The sequence below is a fragment of the Oryx dammah genome, unplaced genomic scaffold, assembly GCF_014754425.2.
Source record: "Oryx dammah isolate SB20612 unplaced genomic scaffold, SCBI_Odam_1.1 HiC_scaffold_22, whole genome shotgun sequence".
NCBI lineage: Eukaryota > Metazoa > Chordata > Mammalia > Artiodactyla > Bovidae > Oryx > Oryx dammah.
The window spans coordinates 20,559,749-20,577,095 of record NW_024070206.1 but is presented as its reverse complement, the minus strand read 5'-3'; the positions used below and the strand labels follow the sequence as shown (position 1 = coordinate 20,577,095).

Sequence of the window (17,347 nt, the reverse complement as noted above, 5' to 3'; positions counted from 1 at the left end):
CCTTTCCCTACTGCTTGCCAGATATTGTTCTTTTGTCTGTCTTGTGTTAAAAAAAAATCCTTTTATCCCCATTTTATCATTTGCTTTTTAATACTATTAAGTGTTTTATTTTGATAATATAAAAATTTTTAATCTTACAAATCCACTCATCTTTCCTTGGATGTTTCAGCTTTCATTTCTTGTGTTTATAAAGTCCATGCCCCCAAAACAAATAGAAATTCATCTCTTTCTTTCTGGGATTTTGTGTGCGTGTCTTCCACATCTAGATTTTTAATTCATCTGAAATTTTAAAAAGTACATAGTGTGGATCTGTTTTGGTTTTTTTTCTTCCTAATCCATAGATGAGGCTGTGCTCCAGTAAAACTTAGTCACAAAATAGGCTGTGGATTGATTGGTCCTGATGGCGTTAGTTTGCCTATCTCTGTTTTATCTGAATTTTTGAATCTTTTTAAGTCCTTCATCCTCATCTCCCTTACAAACACACACAAAAAAACTTGTGTTTTTGTATGTGTGTGTATATATGTATGTATATTGTCACACATGTAAATACTTTTATGTGTGTATATGTTACACTATCCCACGGACAGAGGAGCCTAGTGAGCTACAGTCTGTGGGGCCCCAAAGAATCAGACACAAGTGAGTGCAATGATGATGGTACACTATATATACATATATATATGGAGGGAGAGAGGAATTTGGTTAAAGTGTCTTATAAAATGATTTGGGAGAAATGTGACATATTTATAACACAGGGTTTTCCCATCAATCAACACCCAGCATTCATCTGTGTCCATCACCAACCAAAAGTTTTATAGTTTCTTTGTTGCTGGTTAATTTCAATCCTTGCAGTGTATCTCACTGTAGTTGCCACTGTGACTAGGATCTGTGTCAGAGTTCCCACAACCCCCTGCCTGTTCCCTGGTTCACTGGAACGATCACAGGACTGGGCAGTTGTGTTCAGGGCAGGACAAGGGAGAAGACTCCCCGCCCCCCGCCCCACCCCAACCAGACAGGTCAGTGGAGCTACTGCAGCTTGGGTTCTGGGACCAGCTTCTATCCCGCTCCCCACTCACTCCCCACCCACACCAACTCTAACTTCTCATCTCTTCTCTCAGTTACCTTTTCACCAGGCCACCAGCCTGCAGGAGGCTCAGGGCAGCTAGAGTTTTAGTTGTTTCTTAACCCCGAGATTCATCCAATACATGGCATGATCTAACATGACACACAGACACCGAAATGTACACAGAACTGAGTGAATTAACTTTAGATCTGACATGATGGAGGCGGCCTGCAGAAGAGCCTCCTCCCCAGGCCAGGTGGAGTGAGGGGTGCGGCAGAGGCTCGAAGCCCAGAGGGCACTGCCATGCCCTCCACCTACCCCATGAGCTCCCCTGGAGGAGGGGGTTGGTCCCTTCTTTCAAGGGGAGCTGCAGAGGGAAGGCGGCAGCTGTGGGGGAATCCTTTCCGCCACAGGCTCCCTAAGGTCCAAATGATGCCGGTCTGAACTCTCCAGACTTCTTTCTTCTGAAATGTGCTCTGACGGTGTCCATCCTCTCAGCTCCTTTGTCATCCCCTCAGAGCTCCTCGCTCTCCTTCCAGCGGTTCTGTCTCCTCACTTTGCCCGAGGGGGAACTGCCTTGGCTTCCTGCCCCTCCATCTCAGACACCCGTTGGCCCTTTGATTGATACATGTCCTTGTCTTTCAGACATACTTCTTGCCCACAGCAGGCAAAGGTGCTCTGTGATGAGTGTAAAACTAGCTACTTCCCATATGAATACATGATGAGCTTGCTAAGACCTCTAAGAGGGGGATTTAATCAGGAATTGCAGTAGCTTCGTGGGGAATATTGCGACCTGGATTCTCCATAAACCAGGACCACCATCTCTCCCTTCCGACCACTTTCTGTCTCACCGCTTACCCACAGGGGCCCAGGAAAGAGCAATTACTTTTTTAAATTGAATTTATTTTGGTGCTGCTGGGCCTTCACTGCTGCATGAGGGCTTTCTCTAGTTGTGGTAAGTGGGGGCTCCTCTCTGGTTGTGGCACGTGGTCTTCTCGTCACTGTGGCTTGTCTGGTTTCAGAGCACGTGCTCTGGAGCGCAGGCTCAGTAGTTGTGGTACACAGGCTTGGTTGCCCCACGGCATGTGCAATCTTCCTGGACCAGGAATTAAACCCATGTCCCCTGCTTTGGCAGGTGGATTCTTAACCACTGGACCACCAGGAGAGGCCAGCAATTAGTTTTGATATTAGCCCAAACAAAACATAATTCAGAGGAGAAGTCACCCTCAGAACATTACGTACGTGTTTTCCAATGCTTCCTGCTCTTCCTCTTCCCGTCCCCCCTCCTCAGTCACAATGATCCTGGCCTCCCTGTTTATGAAACTGAATGATCAGGGAAAACCCCAAGTTCAATAATCAGGACTTGAAGCCTCTCAGGAGGCAAACACCTCCCAAGCTCTAGTTTATTTTGTGATTCCAGTGACAAAAGAGCCTCCTTCCACTGTGTGTGTGTCCCTTCCCAGGGGTGAGGGGACTTGCTGCCTTGAGCTGGTTCCTGCATGTGACCTCCCCTTTGTAACAGAATGTCACCTGGCTCTGTTTCAGAGTTCCTTGAAGAGAAGAGGCGGCCGGGAAGTGTACAAAGAGAAGAAAGCCTTCACCCAGGTAAGCAGCATCTCACTCTCACGCGATGTCTCCTCATTTTGAGTTTTCTTGAAAAGTGTGAGCATCACCTTGAAGATCGCCAAAGAATCACCACCTGTGCAAATGTCTGAATTCACCCAGAGCCTCCACGGGGTGAAAGTTGTCTTCCTAAACCAAGAGCTCTTCCCTTTTGTTTCTTTCACTGGTTGGCTGGTGGTTTCCTCAAGAAGGAGGGGAACAGACCAGCTTCCTGGGCAGCGTAATCGGGTGCCGTTCGGGGCTCTGCTGTGTTCTCAGATGGTGACGGGCATTCTGGCTGTCAAAGTCAGTCACATACTGAAAGAGTGAGATAGCACAGCTGCCGTCACATCGGGTTGTCCAGAAAGCATCGTTTTGAGGGTTGGAGTTTTTTTTTTAATGCACAAGCTAAATAGTATCTTAAATTGTCCTAATGGAAAGGAAGGTGTTCCCTGCAAGGTGGTCAGAGTGGGGCCCTCTCTGTGTACAATGCATTGTGTCCTTCAGAACTTCTTAGTTTTTCTGAACACTCTGCATTTCTTTCTTTCTTTTCTAAATTGCGACTAGTATTAGATGTTGGAAAGAGCAAGGTCTCTTTGGGGTGTCTGCTCCCTGGAGGCCCCAGAACGAGGAGTGATGAGAGAGACACCGCGGAGAGTCCAGGAAACTATGAGGCCCAGTGCCCATCCCTCTGTGAATCCCCTCTCCCCATTCCCTTGCTTCTCTCCTCTCCCTGAAGCCCCCATCCCCACAGCAGCTTTCATGGAGGGCCAGGCCTGGTGAGCCAGAGAAACGGCAAGGCTTAGCTGTTTTCTTCCACGTCTCTGCTGCCCAAATCTCACTTTGGAACTGCTAATAATGGGGACATGAAAGCCTGTTGTCCCCAGATGCTGGGCGCTTCGGCCCCTGGCCTTCAAGACTGTTTCAACTTCCTGGCTTCTGACCAGGGAAGAACTGTTCTTTAAAAGCGTCATCTTTGCATATCGTGGGGAGACAAGTACAATGCACTCACCAGGGGTCAGTGAGGCTGGGAGCAGGAGGGGGAGACCCGAGAGTGGGATCATTGAGCAGGGAGTTTCTGTCTGGCAGAACGGAGCAGCCGAGCACCTTGGGAACTGCAGGTCTACAGTCAAAGCTCAGAGGAAACTGCCACCCCAGCGCAAGGTAGGAGCGCGAGCAGCGGGCGGCGGCGCTGGGGTGCTGGCCAGAGGCAGACTTGCAAGCCAGACAATATACACTCGCAGCGTTATATTTCTGTTGCTTGTCAAGGCCTTTCCGCTGGTGGCGGCGGTGGTGGTCCTGTGTGCGTCCTCCCCCATCCCGGGCCGTGCTGGGCTTCTCTGCCGCACCACAAAGAGTCACGTGGGCCGGCTACTGGATCTGCTTCATGCTCCTTCCTGGAGCTGTCAGACCGTCTCCTGAAACCAGAGCTCGAGGGTGGCCTTGCCCCTCCCGGGGAGTCTTGGCAGAGTTCTAGAAAGTCTTCAGTTACCAGATAAGATGGGTGTCCAGCCGGTCAGCTGAGGCTGTGATTCCCCCATCGTATCAGAAGAAGTTGGCCTCCCGCCCCAGAACAGGCTGAGCCCGGCTCCCCTCAGCCTCCGTTTACCCTGCACGCCAGCTCCGGCTGCCCCCACTGAGCAATGAAGTTGACCACACACTCCCTTGGTTTCAAAGACGGCCTTTTTTTTTTTTAATCAAAACCTGCGTTAGTCCTGGTGGCAGGGCTGGCTGTGCATGGGTGTTGCATAGAAACGAAGCATGCTTTCATCATATGTTAGAATTCCTGGTGTGGGGGTAGTTTCTTTCCTTAAGGAGCTGGAGCCTTTTTGGATATTTGGTCAATCCTCAGGTAATCTATGAATCGGACGCTCACTAGGGTATGTTGTGGAATCCTGCTTTTTTTACCCGGCCTGGGTTTAAGTTCGAGGAGACGGAGGAGGATGGTTCTGATTTAGAATCAGACTCGTGGGGAATGGCAGGGGATGGGGGGACAGTGTAAGGTTTCCAGAAGTCAAGGTGATTTGAGGGCTTGCTTGGGTTTTCTGCCATGTAGGGGGGCGGGGGGTGCAGATAAGTGCTTCTCTCTGAGCACAGAGCCCTGGGGAACACCAGACTCCATGTGCATCCTCCAACAGCTCAGCTCAACTTTTGGGGAACAACCCTCAGGAGAGACAGCCTGAGACGCCCTGACCCTGGTTTGAGACAGAAGCGTCCTGAACTGTGCAGGGGGCTCTGCCCTCGGCCACCACCATCTCAAGGGCTCACCAGTCGTGAGTCTCCAGGGAGGGTGGGTCAGGACACTGGTCCCGCCTGGGGCTCTGCCCAGGCTTGAGTGCCGGGCTAAAGGTGGAATTCCCCTTGGACAGGTGCCATTTCCCTCCACTGTCTCCACGGCTGTCCCCAGCACTGAAGTGAAATTCTGTGCTTAAGTTGGAGACAGGATGGTGTAGGTGATTCTAGACTCAGGACAGACACTAGCTACCAGGTTCATGATGGGGCTAAACATCTTTCTCTCCTGGGCTTGTTACCCCTGAAGTGATTCATTTACAAAGTGCTGACACTCTTATCTCCACTGACACCTGTTTTAGTTTATTCAACCCCCTTCTTATGACAACAAAGACCTCTCTATATTTGGACACATAGATTTCTTATAAATCTATATCCAAAAATTTAAAAAGATGCTTTTGATCTGCTTTCAAAAGTTCTAAGAACCTGGGTTGTTTAACATGCCAATTTCTGGTACACAGTAGGTATTCAGTAGTTCCTGAAGGAATGAATGAATAACAAATAAGTAGGCTTTTCCCCTTAGTGTTGTTAGGATTAAATTCAGTCTGTGTTTTATGGCCCATGTATTCTGTGTAGGCCCTGTAAAATGTGCATCATTACCCCAGCAGTGATGGTAACCTATCTTGCTCCATTGCGTGGGGCAGTCAGCTTTATTTCCAGTGTCGCAGAACCCCTCGTTATGTCCACCTTTGTTCAGTTGCTAAATTGTGTCTGACTCTTTGCAACCCCATGGATTGCAGCACACCAGGCTTCCCTGTCCTTTTCCATCTCCTAGAATTTGTTCAAACTCATATCCATTGAGTCAGTGATGCCATCAAACCATCTCATCCTCTGTGGTCCCCTTTTCCTCCTGCCTTCAATCTTTCCCAGCATCAGAGTCTTTTCCAACGAGTCAGCCCTTTGCATTAGGTAGCCAAAATATTGGAGCTTCAGCTTCAGCATCAGTCCTTCCAATGAATATTCAAAGTTGATTTCCTTTAGGATTGATTGGTTTGATCTCCCTGCAGTCCAAGAGACTCTCGAGAGTCCTCTCCAGCACCACACTTCGAAAGCATCAATTCTTTGGTGTTCAGCCTAACCAAAACCAAACCAGACCCTTGATGTGATAAGTTCTAGATCATGAAGACTGTGCCCTCCTCCCAGTGACATTTATATATCACTTTCCTGATATGCAGAGAGGAAGAAAAAAAGTTACTTGCTCCTTTCCCCCAAATTTATTGAGTTTCAGACAAAGCAGAAAGTTGGCTTCAGGTCTAGTGGTGGGAGGAGGCAAGGTAGGGGCTCCCAGGGAGGTCTTTCTGCCCAGTGGTGAGTGTGCAGCAGGAACCAGTGGAGAATGAACCATGTTCTCTTGCTGACCCTTCTGCACAAGTGACCAGCTGGAAGAGCCCCACCCCCACCCCCAGGGTTGACTTGCTGGTTTGATGACTCTTCCTCCCCTGGTGATGGGATGTGACCATCAAATAAGGAGGGAGACTTTGTCCAAGTCTTGGTTCCCAGGACAACCTTTTGGAACTGGATAGCCAATCACAGAGGAACGAGTCATGATACTGGTCACTGTCGCCAGCCGCCCAGTTGTCATTTATGAAGCTGTAGCGTGAGCCCAGATCCAGAATTGATGCAGTTCCAGGGTGTGGAGACCCCATGGGGAAGGCAAGGGTTACTCTAGTTGGTCGTGAAAGGGCCTTTTGGACCTCAGTCGAGCAGTGCAGAGTTTTAGCAAGCAGCCTGCTCCCGTGACCCTCCAGAGTCCTCTGGCTACCCGAGGAGCCCTACTTTTTAGATTTTAAACCACTTAACACCTTGCCTTGGGTTTCTGGGATTAATTTCCTGCTGTCGTAGCCACTAAAACGTGCTGAAGTCGAGTTTGCATGGAGAGAGAGGGTATGAGTCACCCGGGCCTTCAGTTTACAGTATCCATCTCATACTAACCGCCAGAGCTGGATGCTTACTCTGCAGCTTAGCATCCAGAGGCCCTCATGCCCATCATCTTGAGTCATCCTCATGTCATCCCTGGGATGAGTTGGGGGAGGACGATGGGGGGAGGGGTTGCCTTGTCTTAGGTTCTCAGCAGATTTGTGGAAAGCCAGGCTGATTTGGGCTCACCTGGCCTCCCCATCCCATTAGTACCTATGAAGTGCTGGCAGCCCCTCTGTTGAGGGAAGAGGTAAGTGGCAACAGGTAGAAGTTGGCACAAAGGCCTGTCCACCTGCCCCAGGCTAAGCTAGGGGCCTGGGGTGTCTCACAGGTCAGGATGGACCCAGAGAGGCGCGGTGAGTCGCCACATTGCTGACGGTGCTGGGCTTCATTTCCTCACTCCTCTCCATTCATCTCCTGGGTGATGGTTTTCATGTGCACCTTTGCCCAAACTACTTGTTTGCTGTCCTTTGTTCCTGTGACCAAGCAGGCCTTGGTGCCCCCATGAAGGACCAGGCCCCCCCTGTCTGTCATGGCCCCTCTCAGTGGACCCCATGCACTGATGGGAAGAGTGGTGCTTCGTGTGTGTGTCTGTGTGTCTGTGTGTGTGTGTCTGTGTGTGTGTGTGTGTCTGTGTGTGTGTGTGTGTCTGTGTGTGTGTGTGGTGAGGTGTGAGGAAAATTATCAAAAACAGGAAGGTGTGATATTTTCAAATAACCCTGGTCTGGGCTCTCTCTCCGGGCAGGATGACAGCGCGGATCTGAGGTGCCAGCTCCAGTTTGCCAAAGAGGAGGGCTCACTGATGCTCAGGAAGATGGCCAAGCTGGGGCGCGAGAAGGACCGGCTGGAGCAGGAGCTGCAGAGGTACAGGGCCCTCTACGGGGACGCCGACAGCCCCCTGCCCACAGGCGAGGCCGGCGGGCCGCCCAGCACCCGCGAGGCCGAGCTGAAGCTGCGGCTGAGGTTGGTGGAAGAAGAGGCCAGCATCTTGGGCCGAAAAATTGTGGAGCTGGAGGTGGAGAATCGGGGCCTCAAGGCTGAGATGGAAGACCTGCGCGGCCGGGAACCCCTGCCCGGTGGGCCGACCTCGCCCTTTGGGGGGGACTCCCTGGAGTCCTCGGCCGAGCTGCGCCGGCACCTGCAGTTCGTGGAGGAGGAGGCGGAGCTACTGCGGCGGTCCATCTCCGAGATCGAGGACCACAACAGGCAGCTGACCCACGAGCTGAGCAAGTTCAAGTTCGAGCCGCGGCCAGAGCCAGGCTGGCTGGCTGGGGGCGGAGCGCCCCTGCAGGACGAGCTCCAGGCGGTGCGGCTGCCGATAAGCGAGCTGAGCGGGGAGGTGCTAACGCTGCAGACGGGCCCGCGTGCCCCGAGCCCGCGGGACAGCGACGCTGACAGCGACACGGGCCGGAGGAGCGACGACGGTGAGGACGGCCGCGTGCAGCCCCGCCGGGAGGGCCCCATTGGCGGCGAGAGTGACTCGGAGGAGACCTTCGAGAAGACGTCCGGCTTTGGCAGCGGGAGGCCGTCGGAGGCCGGCGAGTGCCCGTCGGAGCTGCTGCGCGCGCGGGAGGACTCAGAGCGCCTGGCGAGCATCAGGCACGAGGCAGAGCGGCTGGAGCGCACGGTGGAGCGCATCATCACGGACACCGAGGCCGCGCTCCCGGGAGGAGAGGCCTTGCCCGGGGCCTGCGGCCAGGACACCAGGGAGGAGCCCCAGCTGCTAGGGACCCTCAACGCCAGGATGAAGGCCTTCAGGAAAGAGCTCCAGGCTTTCCTGGAACAGGTGGAGCGGCTTGGGGAGGGCCTGTCCCCGCTGCCCCAGCTCACCGAGTCATCCAGCTTCCTGTCCTCTGTGACCTCCGTATCCCGGGACTCCCCAGTGGGGAACCTGGGCAAGGAGCTGGGCCCGGACCTGCAGGTAAGGGGGCTCCTGGCTCTGCCTCCCTGCTCCGTCCTGCTCCTCCTCCTTCTCGCTGGCCTTGCCGCGCTCCAACTCACCTTGCTCACGGCTGCTTGGTTATGATCGCAAACCTGCATTGTACTAAAGCCTCAAGTTTCAACCAAAGCCTTTCTGTTGGTTGGGTTTCTCTATTGTTGTTTTTTTTTTTTGGTTTGGTTTAGCTCTCTTTTGTTTCCTTGTTTCTTTCCCCCTTTCCCTTTTATTTTTAACCACGCCACTGCTCTTGGCTAAGAGGTCCTACCTCTTGACACGAGGCTAACCCACTGGCAGCACCAAGGATGGACGCATTCTGTCCCTTCTCCTTTTTTGGGCGTCCTCAATGACCAGCCATCTCGATGAAGAAGCAAAGAGGAGTTTGAAGCGCAGTGCAAGCGCTCTTCGAAGTCAGGATAATTAGCAGACTCCCCGGGAGCGGGTTTATCCGTACCTGGGTTCACCACCCCAGGGACTGTTCTGCCCACCGGCTCCCTCTGCGACACAGCTGGGGCAGGCAAGGAGCGTGGTGGAGAGAAGGATGGCTTTGACAGCACCCCGGAGCCGAGGGCGGCGAGTGGTGTGGCCCGGACGGCTCTCCGTGCACCGCCCTGGACTGTGGCGTGCAATGCCCGATGCCTGACTGCGGGCGAGTCTCACTCCTGCGTCCCCATCGCATGCGCCTCGTGACCAGCGGGTTGCATTCTCCCGTCTCTCTGTTTGCCTTTCAGATCTCTCAGCCTGCCGTTTTGCTGCTCCTCCTCCTGGCTCTGTTCTCTCCTCTCTCTGATGCCGCTGTGTTTGCGTTGGTTTCTCTGGTCATGCTTTTCCTCATCCCATAGATTTCCAGCTGTCTGTCTACCTTCTCCACCCCACCTCACCCTCTTGTCCTTTGTATTTTGTTTAAAATTGTGAGACAAGAACAAAAGCAAAAAAACCAAATCCCTCCCATGCACCTCACAGTCCAAACTGAGAGATCAGATGGAGTGGCAGCCGGGGCAGGAGCGAGGGGAGGAGCGGGGTCACCTCCATCTCCGCACCGCACGGGAGCTGCACCGCCGAGCCGACGGGGATGCCGGGAGCTGCCGGCCTGGAGCCCAGAGCTGCTTCAGCCTCGAGGTGAGCAGGGGTCCCCTTCACCTTCCCACTTCTCCTTTGCTATGTGTCTGTGTGATGGTTCCCACCTAGGTCCAAGGCCCCTAGGGAACATGATGGGGATAGGGAGCATGTGGGATCAGGGGGGTACTTAACTGAATCAGAATCCACGGCATACAACTGAACTGGGGGGTTCACACAGGGTGAGGGCAGAGGGCCTGGAAACGAAGTGAAGTGACTGAGACTGATTCTTGAGGCTGTGTGGCTGCTTGTCAGGCAGTGAGGAAAGGAGGACTGAAAACCAAGAGTGTCCCACCTGTGTGTCTTGCCCCACCCCCACCTGCTCCTTTTCTGGATGGTGCTCCAGACGTAGGGCAGAACCGGGGATGCTCTTCTGACCCAGGGGCTCTTCCACAGTCTCTGTTGCCATAGCAACCCATGTCCACAAATCTCACAGTCACCGTGGATAGTACTGCTTTTCCTCATCCCATAGTTTTCCAGCTGCCTGTCTACCTCCCCGACCCCACCTCACCCTCTTGTCCTTTGTATTTTGTTTAAAATTGTAAGATAAGATCAAAAGCAAGAAAACACATCCCTCCCATGCACCTCACAGTCTAAACTAAGAGATCAGATGAGTGGCAGCCGGGCAGGAGCGAGGGGGAGGAGAGGGGTCCTGTTGTAGGTCACAGTTGTCCCGTCAGCACAGGCTCCTCCCTTTAGGTAATTCCACCAGGACAGAAGGTAGGTGGCCCCGAGGCAGGTGTCTGGCTCTGGTACTGCCTGTTGAGGAGGTTGCTGCAGGGTTACAGCTGCGTGTTCTGCATTAGGAAAGGTCAGGGTGTTTGCTTTCGGAAGCAAACAGAAGCTAACTTCTCAGAGTCAGGTGAGAAAGTCCCCTATGAGTGCTAGCTGCTGTGCAACATGAAGTGTAAATAGTAATCAAGAACCAGAAGGAATATGTCTTGCTGTTGAAAACTGCCTGGCAGGAGGGGGTGTCATGGCTCTAGTAGCTGGTACCAATTTTCTGTTTGTTCTGGTGTGATTTTATAACTGTCAATATATAGTAAAAATGGGCAAAAACTAGCCAATCAGACCACATCAAATGACAGCATGTGTAAGGCCAAAACCAGCCCATCTGCGTCCTGTCCTGCACACCAGTTACTTTGGCACGAAAACCCATGGCCAGAGGCCGGGCCACATTGCCAGTCTTCTCTGCCCCCAGAGGCCCTTTTGCTGGGTGGCCTGGTGCCCTCCTCTCTCTCTACATCGTCTGGGGTGTCCTATCTACTAAGCATGTCCAGTTCACTGTGGTGAAGCCAGAGGACTCCCTCCCCTGCACCCCCAGGCCCTGCTGGTTCCCCAGGAGCAACAAATCTGCCCCCCACTCTCCCAGGCACATGTGCTCTGCACAGCTTCAGAAGCCACAGAGAATCTAGAGAGAGGAAGACGCTTAGCTGAAACAGTGTCGTGGGAAAATAAACCTTCGTAAAAGGGCGAGTAGCCGAGTTAGATAGTGCTATGCGGTGACTTTGGGTCACCAAACAATACGGCTCAGAAGGGATCTCCAGACAGACCCCCTCATTCTACAAGTGGGAAGAAAGCACGAGGCAGTGTCAGCAAATTCTCCCCCACCCCAGCTGACTGGTGGTGGAGCTAGGTCCAGAACTGCCTCCTTGGGGCTGGCCCATCCTCTCCCCACCCCCACCCCTCCCGTGAGGAGTGCTACCTATTCAGCAGGGACTGGTCCCCACTGACCACTCCCCCCAGGCCTGGACATTCCAACAGGCGCTCCGTCTCCTTGGGGGGCATTTCCAAACACAGATCACTTGGGTGACTAATCCTTACGCCAACTATCTTGCCATGGAATGTTTCTTCTTTCAAGCATCTGTCTGGTTTCCTTTAATTTTATACCTTCTAATGAGACAGTAAAAAAATAAAAAACAACTCAGTAAAAGGCAAGGTCCTGGAGCATCATTTCCTAGAAAGGGAAACTGATTTACTCAGGAGTTAGACACACTTCATTCTGACTTTTTATTCACCAAGGCATTTCACACATGAGAGAAAACTCATGTATGCAGACACAATTTTAAAATACTTTCTAAAAGATGACACCCCTCTGGTTTCTGGCCCCTCTGACAGCTCCATAGTTTTTCCTTTCATTATGAGAGGAGCCCCATGTTGATCCCACTTAGGGTCTGGTTCTCCATGGAGTGGCTATGCGTGTCCCTGGCATGGATGCCACCCTGACAGACTGCTCAGCTTGGCCTTTGAATGTGATATTGGGTTAAAGGATCGTACAGTGGACAGTTTTAGGGAGCAGAACCCTTAGAACCCTTTAGTGAAGACTTTGCTGAATTCATTGCCGACACTTGCTTTCCCATGAGGCTCTACTGGAAACAGTACACACAGTAGCAGGGCAGCCGGCCAGAGAAGTGACTCTGGGTTACAGGCACAGGGCACGGATGCCATGGAGCACCGAGCAACTGGAGGAAGCCAGACGGAACAGACGTTGTCATCTAGAATGGGGCTGAGACTGAGGCAAGGTGTACCGCTAGCAGGTTTTTTGTTTTTAAATCGACATATAGGTGATTTACAATGTTGTGTTCATTTCTGCTGTACGGCAGACTGACTCAGTTACACACATATATACATTCTTTTTCATATTCTTTTCCGTGAAGCTTTATTACAGGATATTGAACTATACAGTATGACTTTCTTGTGCAGTCCCTCCTGTGTATTCTAGTTGGCATCTGCTAATCCCATCCTCTTACTCCCCTTTGCTAACAGTGTCTGGACTTCCTCTTCCATTGCCCTTGACATGACCTTGGTTTGTCTGCAAACACTGACTACTCTTCAACACGTGGATTTCCTTCAGCCCTTGGCTCCTTGGAGGTGCTATTGGAGGGGTTGTAGCACCCACCTTAGATTGGTGGCTTTGAAGAAGAAACCACTTTCTGACTTGAAGCTGAAGTTTAGAAGATTCCTCAAGTCCCATTTGTGAAGTGCCTTCTGTGTTTTTTACCTTATAGATTTTCATGTTTGGGGAAAGGGGACAGAAGTTAAGTGCTTATTTGGGAAGATTTGGGTAGACATTGAATCTTAATAGTAGGTTTAACTACTGCTAGTAGTACCAGCAGCAGCAGTCACAGCAAGGCGAAAAAGAAAATAACTGCCTTCTTACTCGGTAGCGTGTTAGCAGATCACAGGTCTGTGTGGTGGGAGGCCCGCCCTTTGGGCTGCACATGCTGAGCTCTGGGGGGCACGGTGTGTCCATATCCACGCCCAGCCCCTCAGAGCTGCCACAGCCAGAGAGAGCCAAAGTCCCAACCTGCCAGCACCCAGGAGCCTGCTAATGCAGCTACAGAAAAGTTAACCGCTCAGAGGAGAACAAAGCCAGCAGACTTCAGAAGGGCGAATACTCTGGTTCCCTGTTCCTCTCGGAGGCTGCCGGCAAGATTCCCACGTGGCACAGGCGTCTTCCCGGGCTTTGCTCCCTGAGGCTCCCAGCAAGTCTGCTGAGAGATTCCATCTGTTAAGAAAGCAGGATACGGAATATGTGGTTTGGAATGTGCCGGGCGCCTTAAAAATAGTGCTGAAGGAGGAGCACAGGCACCGGTCAGATTACACGTAAATATGAGACTGAGCCTATGCCCAGAGGATTGAGTTTCTGGGTCAGAAATCCCGGAGTCCTCCTCCCGAGCCCCTCCTCCTGTGCTTTCATCAACGAGAGCGCTCTTCGGCCTCAGCTGTGACATACCAGGCTCGATGAAAGGATGTGGGGTTTATATGCCAAGTACGCAGGCACAGGTGCTGACCCGATAAACCACTTTGGAAAGAAGCTATAGCAGAACTGGCCTGAACAAATTAGAAGTCATGGGAGATGAGGTCACAGGGAGGGAGGCAGAATGGAGTCCCGGTGAATGAGTAGCATTGTTGTTATCTAGTAAGTAACCACGTGAAAAGATTTTTGATTTTTTGGTTTGATTTGGTTTCTGTTTATGTATTGAGATAGCGAAGTTGTCTTTAGTGTGGAAAGTAATTTATACGCTACTTTCTCTGAAGATGTCCGGGAAATGAGCAGCGTAGTCATGGCACATGCCATGTAGAGGAAGGCTGGAGTGTGGATTCCCCAGTGATAACCCAGGGAGGTGGTCCTGGTGTCAAAATGAACACGTGTCCATGGCATGGGGACCACCAGGGAAGGCGTCAGCTGAACGTAAACCGACTGCATAGGACGAGGTGAATGTGTTTGGTGACTAATCAGAATCTTAGGTGAGTGGACAGAGGATGGTTTCGGCACCTCGGTGATGAAAGGGAAGTATGTATTTTTGGAGGGAATCTCTGTGTTTTGTAAAACCCTTGTCACACGTATGTGACGTGTATGAGCATGTGCGGTTGTGTGGCAGTGGTGGAGTGATTCTGGATGGCAGTTTCTGCCATCGCCTGTTTGTATTTTGGTTTTTCTAACACTAGAGTGGCAGCATCCTACCTAAGAGCAATTATTTGTCCACAGAGCTTTATTTCTTTTAATGTTTGCTTACTTTTATTTTTGGCTGTGCCGGGTCTTTGTTGCCGTGCGCAGGCTTTTCTTTAGTTGTGAGCGGCGGCTACCCTCTTGTTGGGGTGCTCGGGCTTCTCTTTGCTGTGGCTTCTGCTGCAGAGCACAGGTTCTAGGATGCGCGGGCCTCAGTAGTTGTGGCACACAGGCCTAGATGCTCTGTAGCATGTGGGATCTTCTCGGACCAGGGATCGAACCTGTGTCCCCTGCATTGCAAAGGTGGATTCTTAACTACTGGGCCCGTGGGCAGCACATCATGCTTCAGTGTTAATGGTGCCTAAGATTTTTAACAGGACAGTGTTTCCATCTCTAAAAACCATGTCATAAAGGAGCTCGGCCTCTGTCATTGCCATTTGGACATAAAGGCATAAAAGATGGATTTTACCAATAACCGTTTTAATGAACATTCCTGTAGGTATTTTAATGTAAAATATAGCAGGCAGACCTTGTGCAGCTCCTCCAAGGCACTGGCGTCTGTTCAGTGAAGGAGCCCCAGGCCACTCGCCCTAAGCATCCTGGGGGGCACTCGGGGGAAAAAAGAGAGGCCTCCCAAAGGGGCAGGAAAAACTCTTAACAAGAAAATATGAACTCATTAATTATGCAACTGAGGGAGACACTCATGGACTTGGGCAGTGAGTCCAGAAAGCCGTATGTGAGGCAGTCATGCGTGACCGTCAGCATCGCCAGCTCTGATGCCCGCAGCTTCTAGAAAGTCGTCTAGAAGCCACCTCGTGTGTGGCTGCCTCCTCTTGGCCTGGTTTGTGGCACTGTGGTGGCCGAAGCCCAGGTGATGGCACCGCTCACGGACCCAGCTGCCAGGTTAGAGATGCGCGTGGGGCTCTGGGGGAGCTGCCGAGAGTCGCCCTCTGCACCTGCGGGTGTCTTGTTGCTCTGTGTGCCCCTGCCTCATGCACGGGTCTGTCCCGTGTCTTCAGCTTGGGCCAAGTTCTCACTGCCACTAAACCCCTTCCTTTGTCCCACCAATCAGCTCGGGGGCTCCCCCAAACAGACTGTATCCACTAAACCCCTTCCTTTGTCCCACTGATCAGCTCGGGGGCTCCCCCAAACAGAGTGTATCGATAAAGGAGCTTCAGGGTCAGCTTGCGCAGGTAGTCAGACTACATCAGAAAGAGGCAGAGAGATTGACAGACACTATTGGGAAGGTAAATATGACCTGGGTCCAGCACCACCACCTCTGTTAGCAGGGTCCTGAGGGAGAGAGGATGGGCGGTGCTTTATAGGGACTCGGTCACATGCACCAACTGGTCAGCCTGGGCTTGGGGCTGGAGGGCACATGGATAAGGGCACCCAGTCAAGCTGCCCACCTCGGGGTGTCTCACAAAGATCACTGTCTACCTTCCTGCTGGAAAGCATGCTTTTCCATCCTGACATCGGTCAGTATGTGGTCTCAGGAGACGTGGGTTTGATCCCTTGTTTGGGAAGATCCCCCAGAGAAGGGAATGGCAACCCACTCCAGTATTCTTGCCTGGAGAATCCCCATGGACAGAGGAGCCCGGAGGGCCACAGTCCATGGGGTTGCAGAGAGTCGGACACGACTGAGGGACTAACGCAACAGACAAGCTTGCCTACAGCCAGAACCAGTAAAGCGCCTTCCAGGCCACTGGACATGAAAGTGTGTCTGTGATGTCCAGTGTCTGCAGATTGGTACATTTCGTCAATATCAGGTCAATTTTCTGTTAGAAACATCAACAGTTCACCCATTGTATTAGAAAAAGCTGCCACTAATTGGGCTGTGGCCTTATCAGCTCTTTTAGCCATTTTAGAGTAACCTGGTCCTGGCTCAAAATCCTCATCCACTAAGTGCCTCCCCAGAGTTCCCAGGACCTGGGATCACTGTCCCCAGGCCTCCAAGGTACCTGCCACCCCTGACACACCCTAGACGCAAACCCAGGCTCGAATGGCCGTGACTGCTTCTCAGACCTTTTTGTGTTTGTTCCTGGAAGACATCTATTATCTTTAAAAACAAAAATCAGGTGATCTTGAGATGGCACCATGGTGTTTCAAATGCATGTCCTATGTACAATAAGGTATCTGTATGTACTTACTCTAGCAAGGAGTGTGCATGCCGCCTAAGCCTCACATTGTCTGTGGTTCTGCTCATCTAAATGGGTTAAAAACTGATCAAGGGAGTGCCTTCTGCCATGAAGCTCCGGGAGAGCCAAGCCAGGTGCCACTAGACGTGTCCCCTTTTTTAAAGTTATAGGTCAAGTTTCACATATTATCACCAAGTGAGTGAAGTGAAAGTTGCCCCATTGTGTTTGACTCTTTGGAATTTTCCAGGCCAGAATACTGGAGTGGGTAGCCTTTCCCTTCTCCAGGGGATCTTCCCAACCCAAGGATCAAACCTAGGTCTCCCGCATTGCAGGCGGATTCTTTACCGGCTGAGCCATAAGGGAAGCACAAGAATACTGGAGTGGGTAGCTATCCCTTCTCCAGGGGATCTTCCCAACCCAGGAATTGAACCGGGGTCTCCTGCACTGCAGGCGGGTTCTTTACCAACTGAGCTATGAGGGAAGCCCATTATCACCAAAGAAAAGTAATTTCATATCACCTGAAGGTTAATCCCTAGAAAATTTAGGGGTGTGTGTGTCTGTGTCTGTGTCTGTGTGTCTGTGTCTCTGTGTGTGTGTGTGTGTGTGTGTGTGTGTGTTGGAAAGTGAGTTTATTCCTGGAGATGCTATCAGCAGAACCGCAGGGTCCTGGTGTTTCTAGTACTGGCTTCAGGATAAAGGGCCGTGGGGTGAAGACCCTCCCAGCCTCGGCTGGAGGCACTGAGCAGTCATCCAGGCTTGTTCAAAGGGGAAGGGAAAGGGTCTCCTCACCTCCCTGAGAGCCAGGGACACGACTCAGAGACTTGGGAAGTGCATGG

At 51.8% G+C, this 17,347-nt stretch overlaps 1 protein-coding gene across 1 annotated transcript in view; it reads left to right on the top strand.

Annotated features, from left to right (window-relative positions):
• Positions 1–2,472: 2,472 nt before the first annotated feature.
• MTCL1 (microtubule crosslinking factor 1) overlaps positions 2,473–17,347 on the top strand; it is a 46,490-nt gene continuing 31,615 nt past the window's right edge. Inside the window, exons 1-4 of the mRNA XM_040264638.1 lie at positions 2,473–2,665; positions 3,752–3,826; positions 7,614–8,789; positions 9,768–9,923. Of these exons, the coding sequence (XP_040120572.1) occupies positions 7,671–8,789; positions 9,768–9,923 (1,275 nt within the window). The 5' untranslated portion in view covers positions 2,473–2,665; positions 3,752–3,826; positions 7,614–7,670. The remainder of the gene's footprint in view (positions 2,666–3,751; positions 3,827–7,613; positions 8,790–9,767; positions 9,924–17,347) is intronic.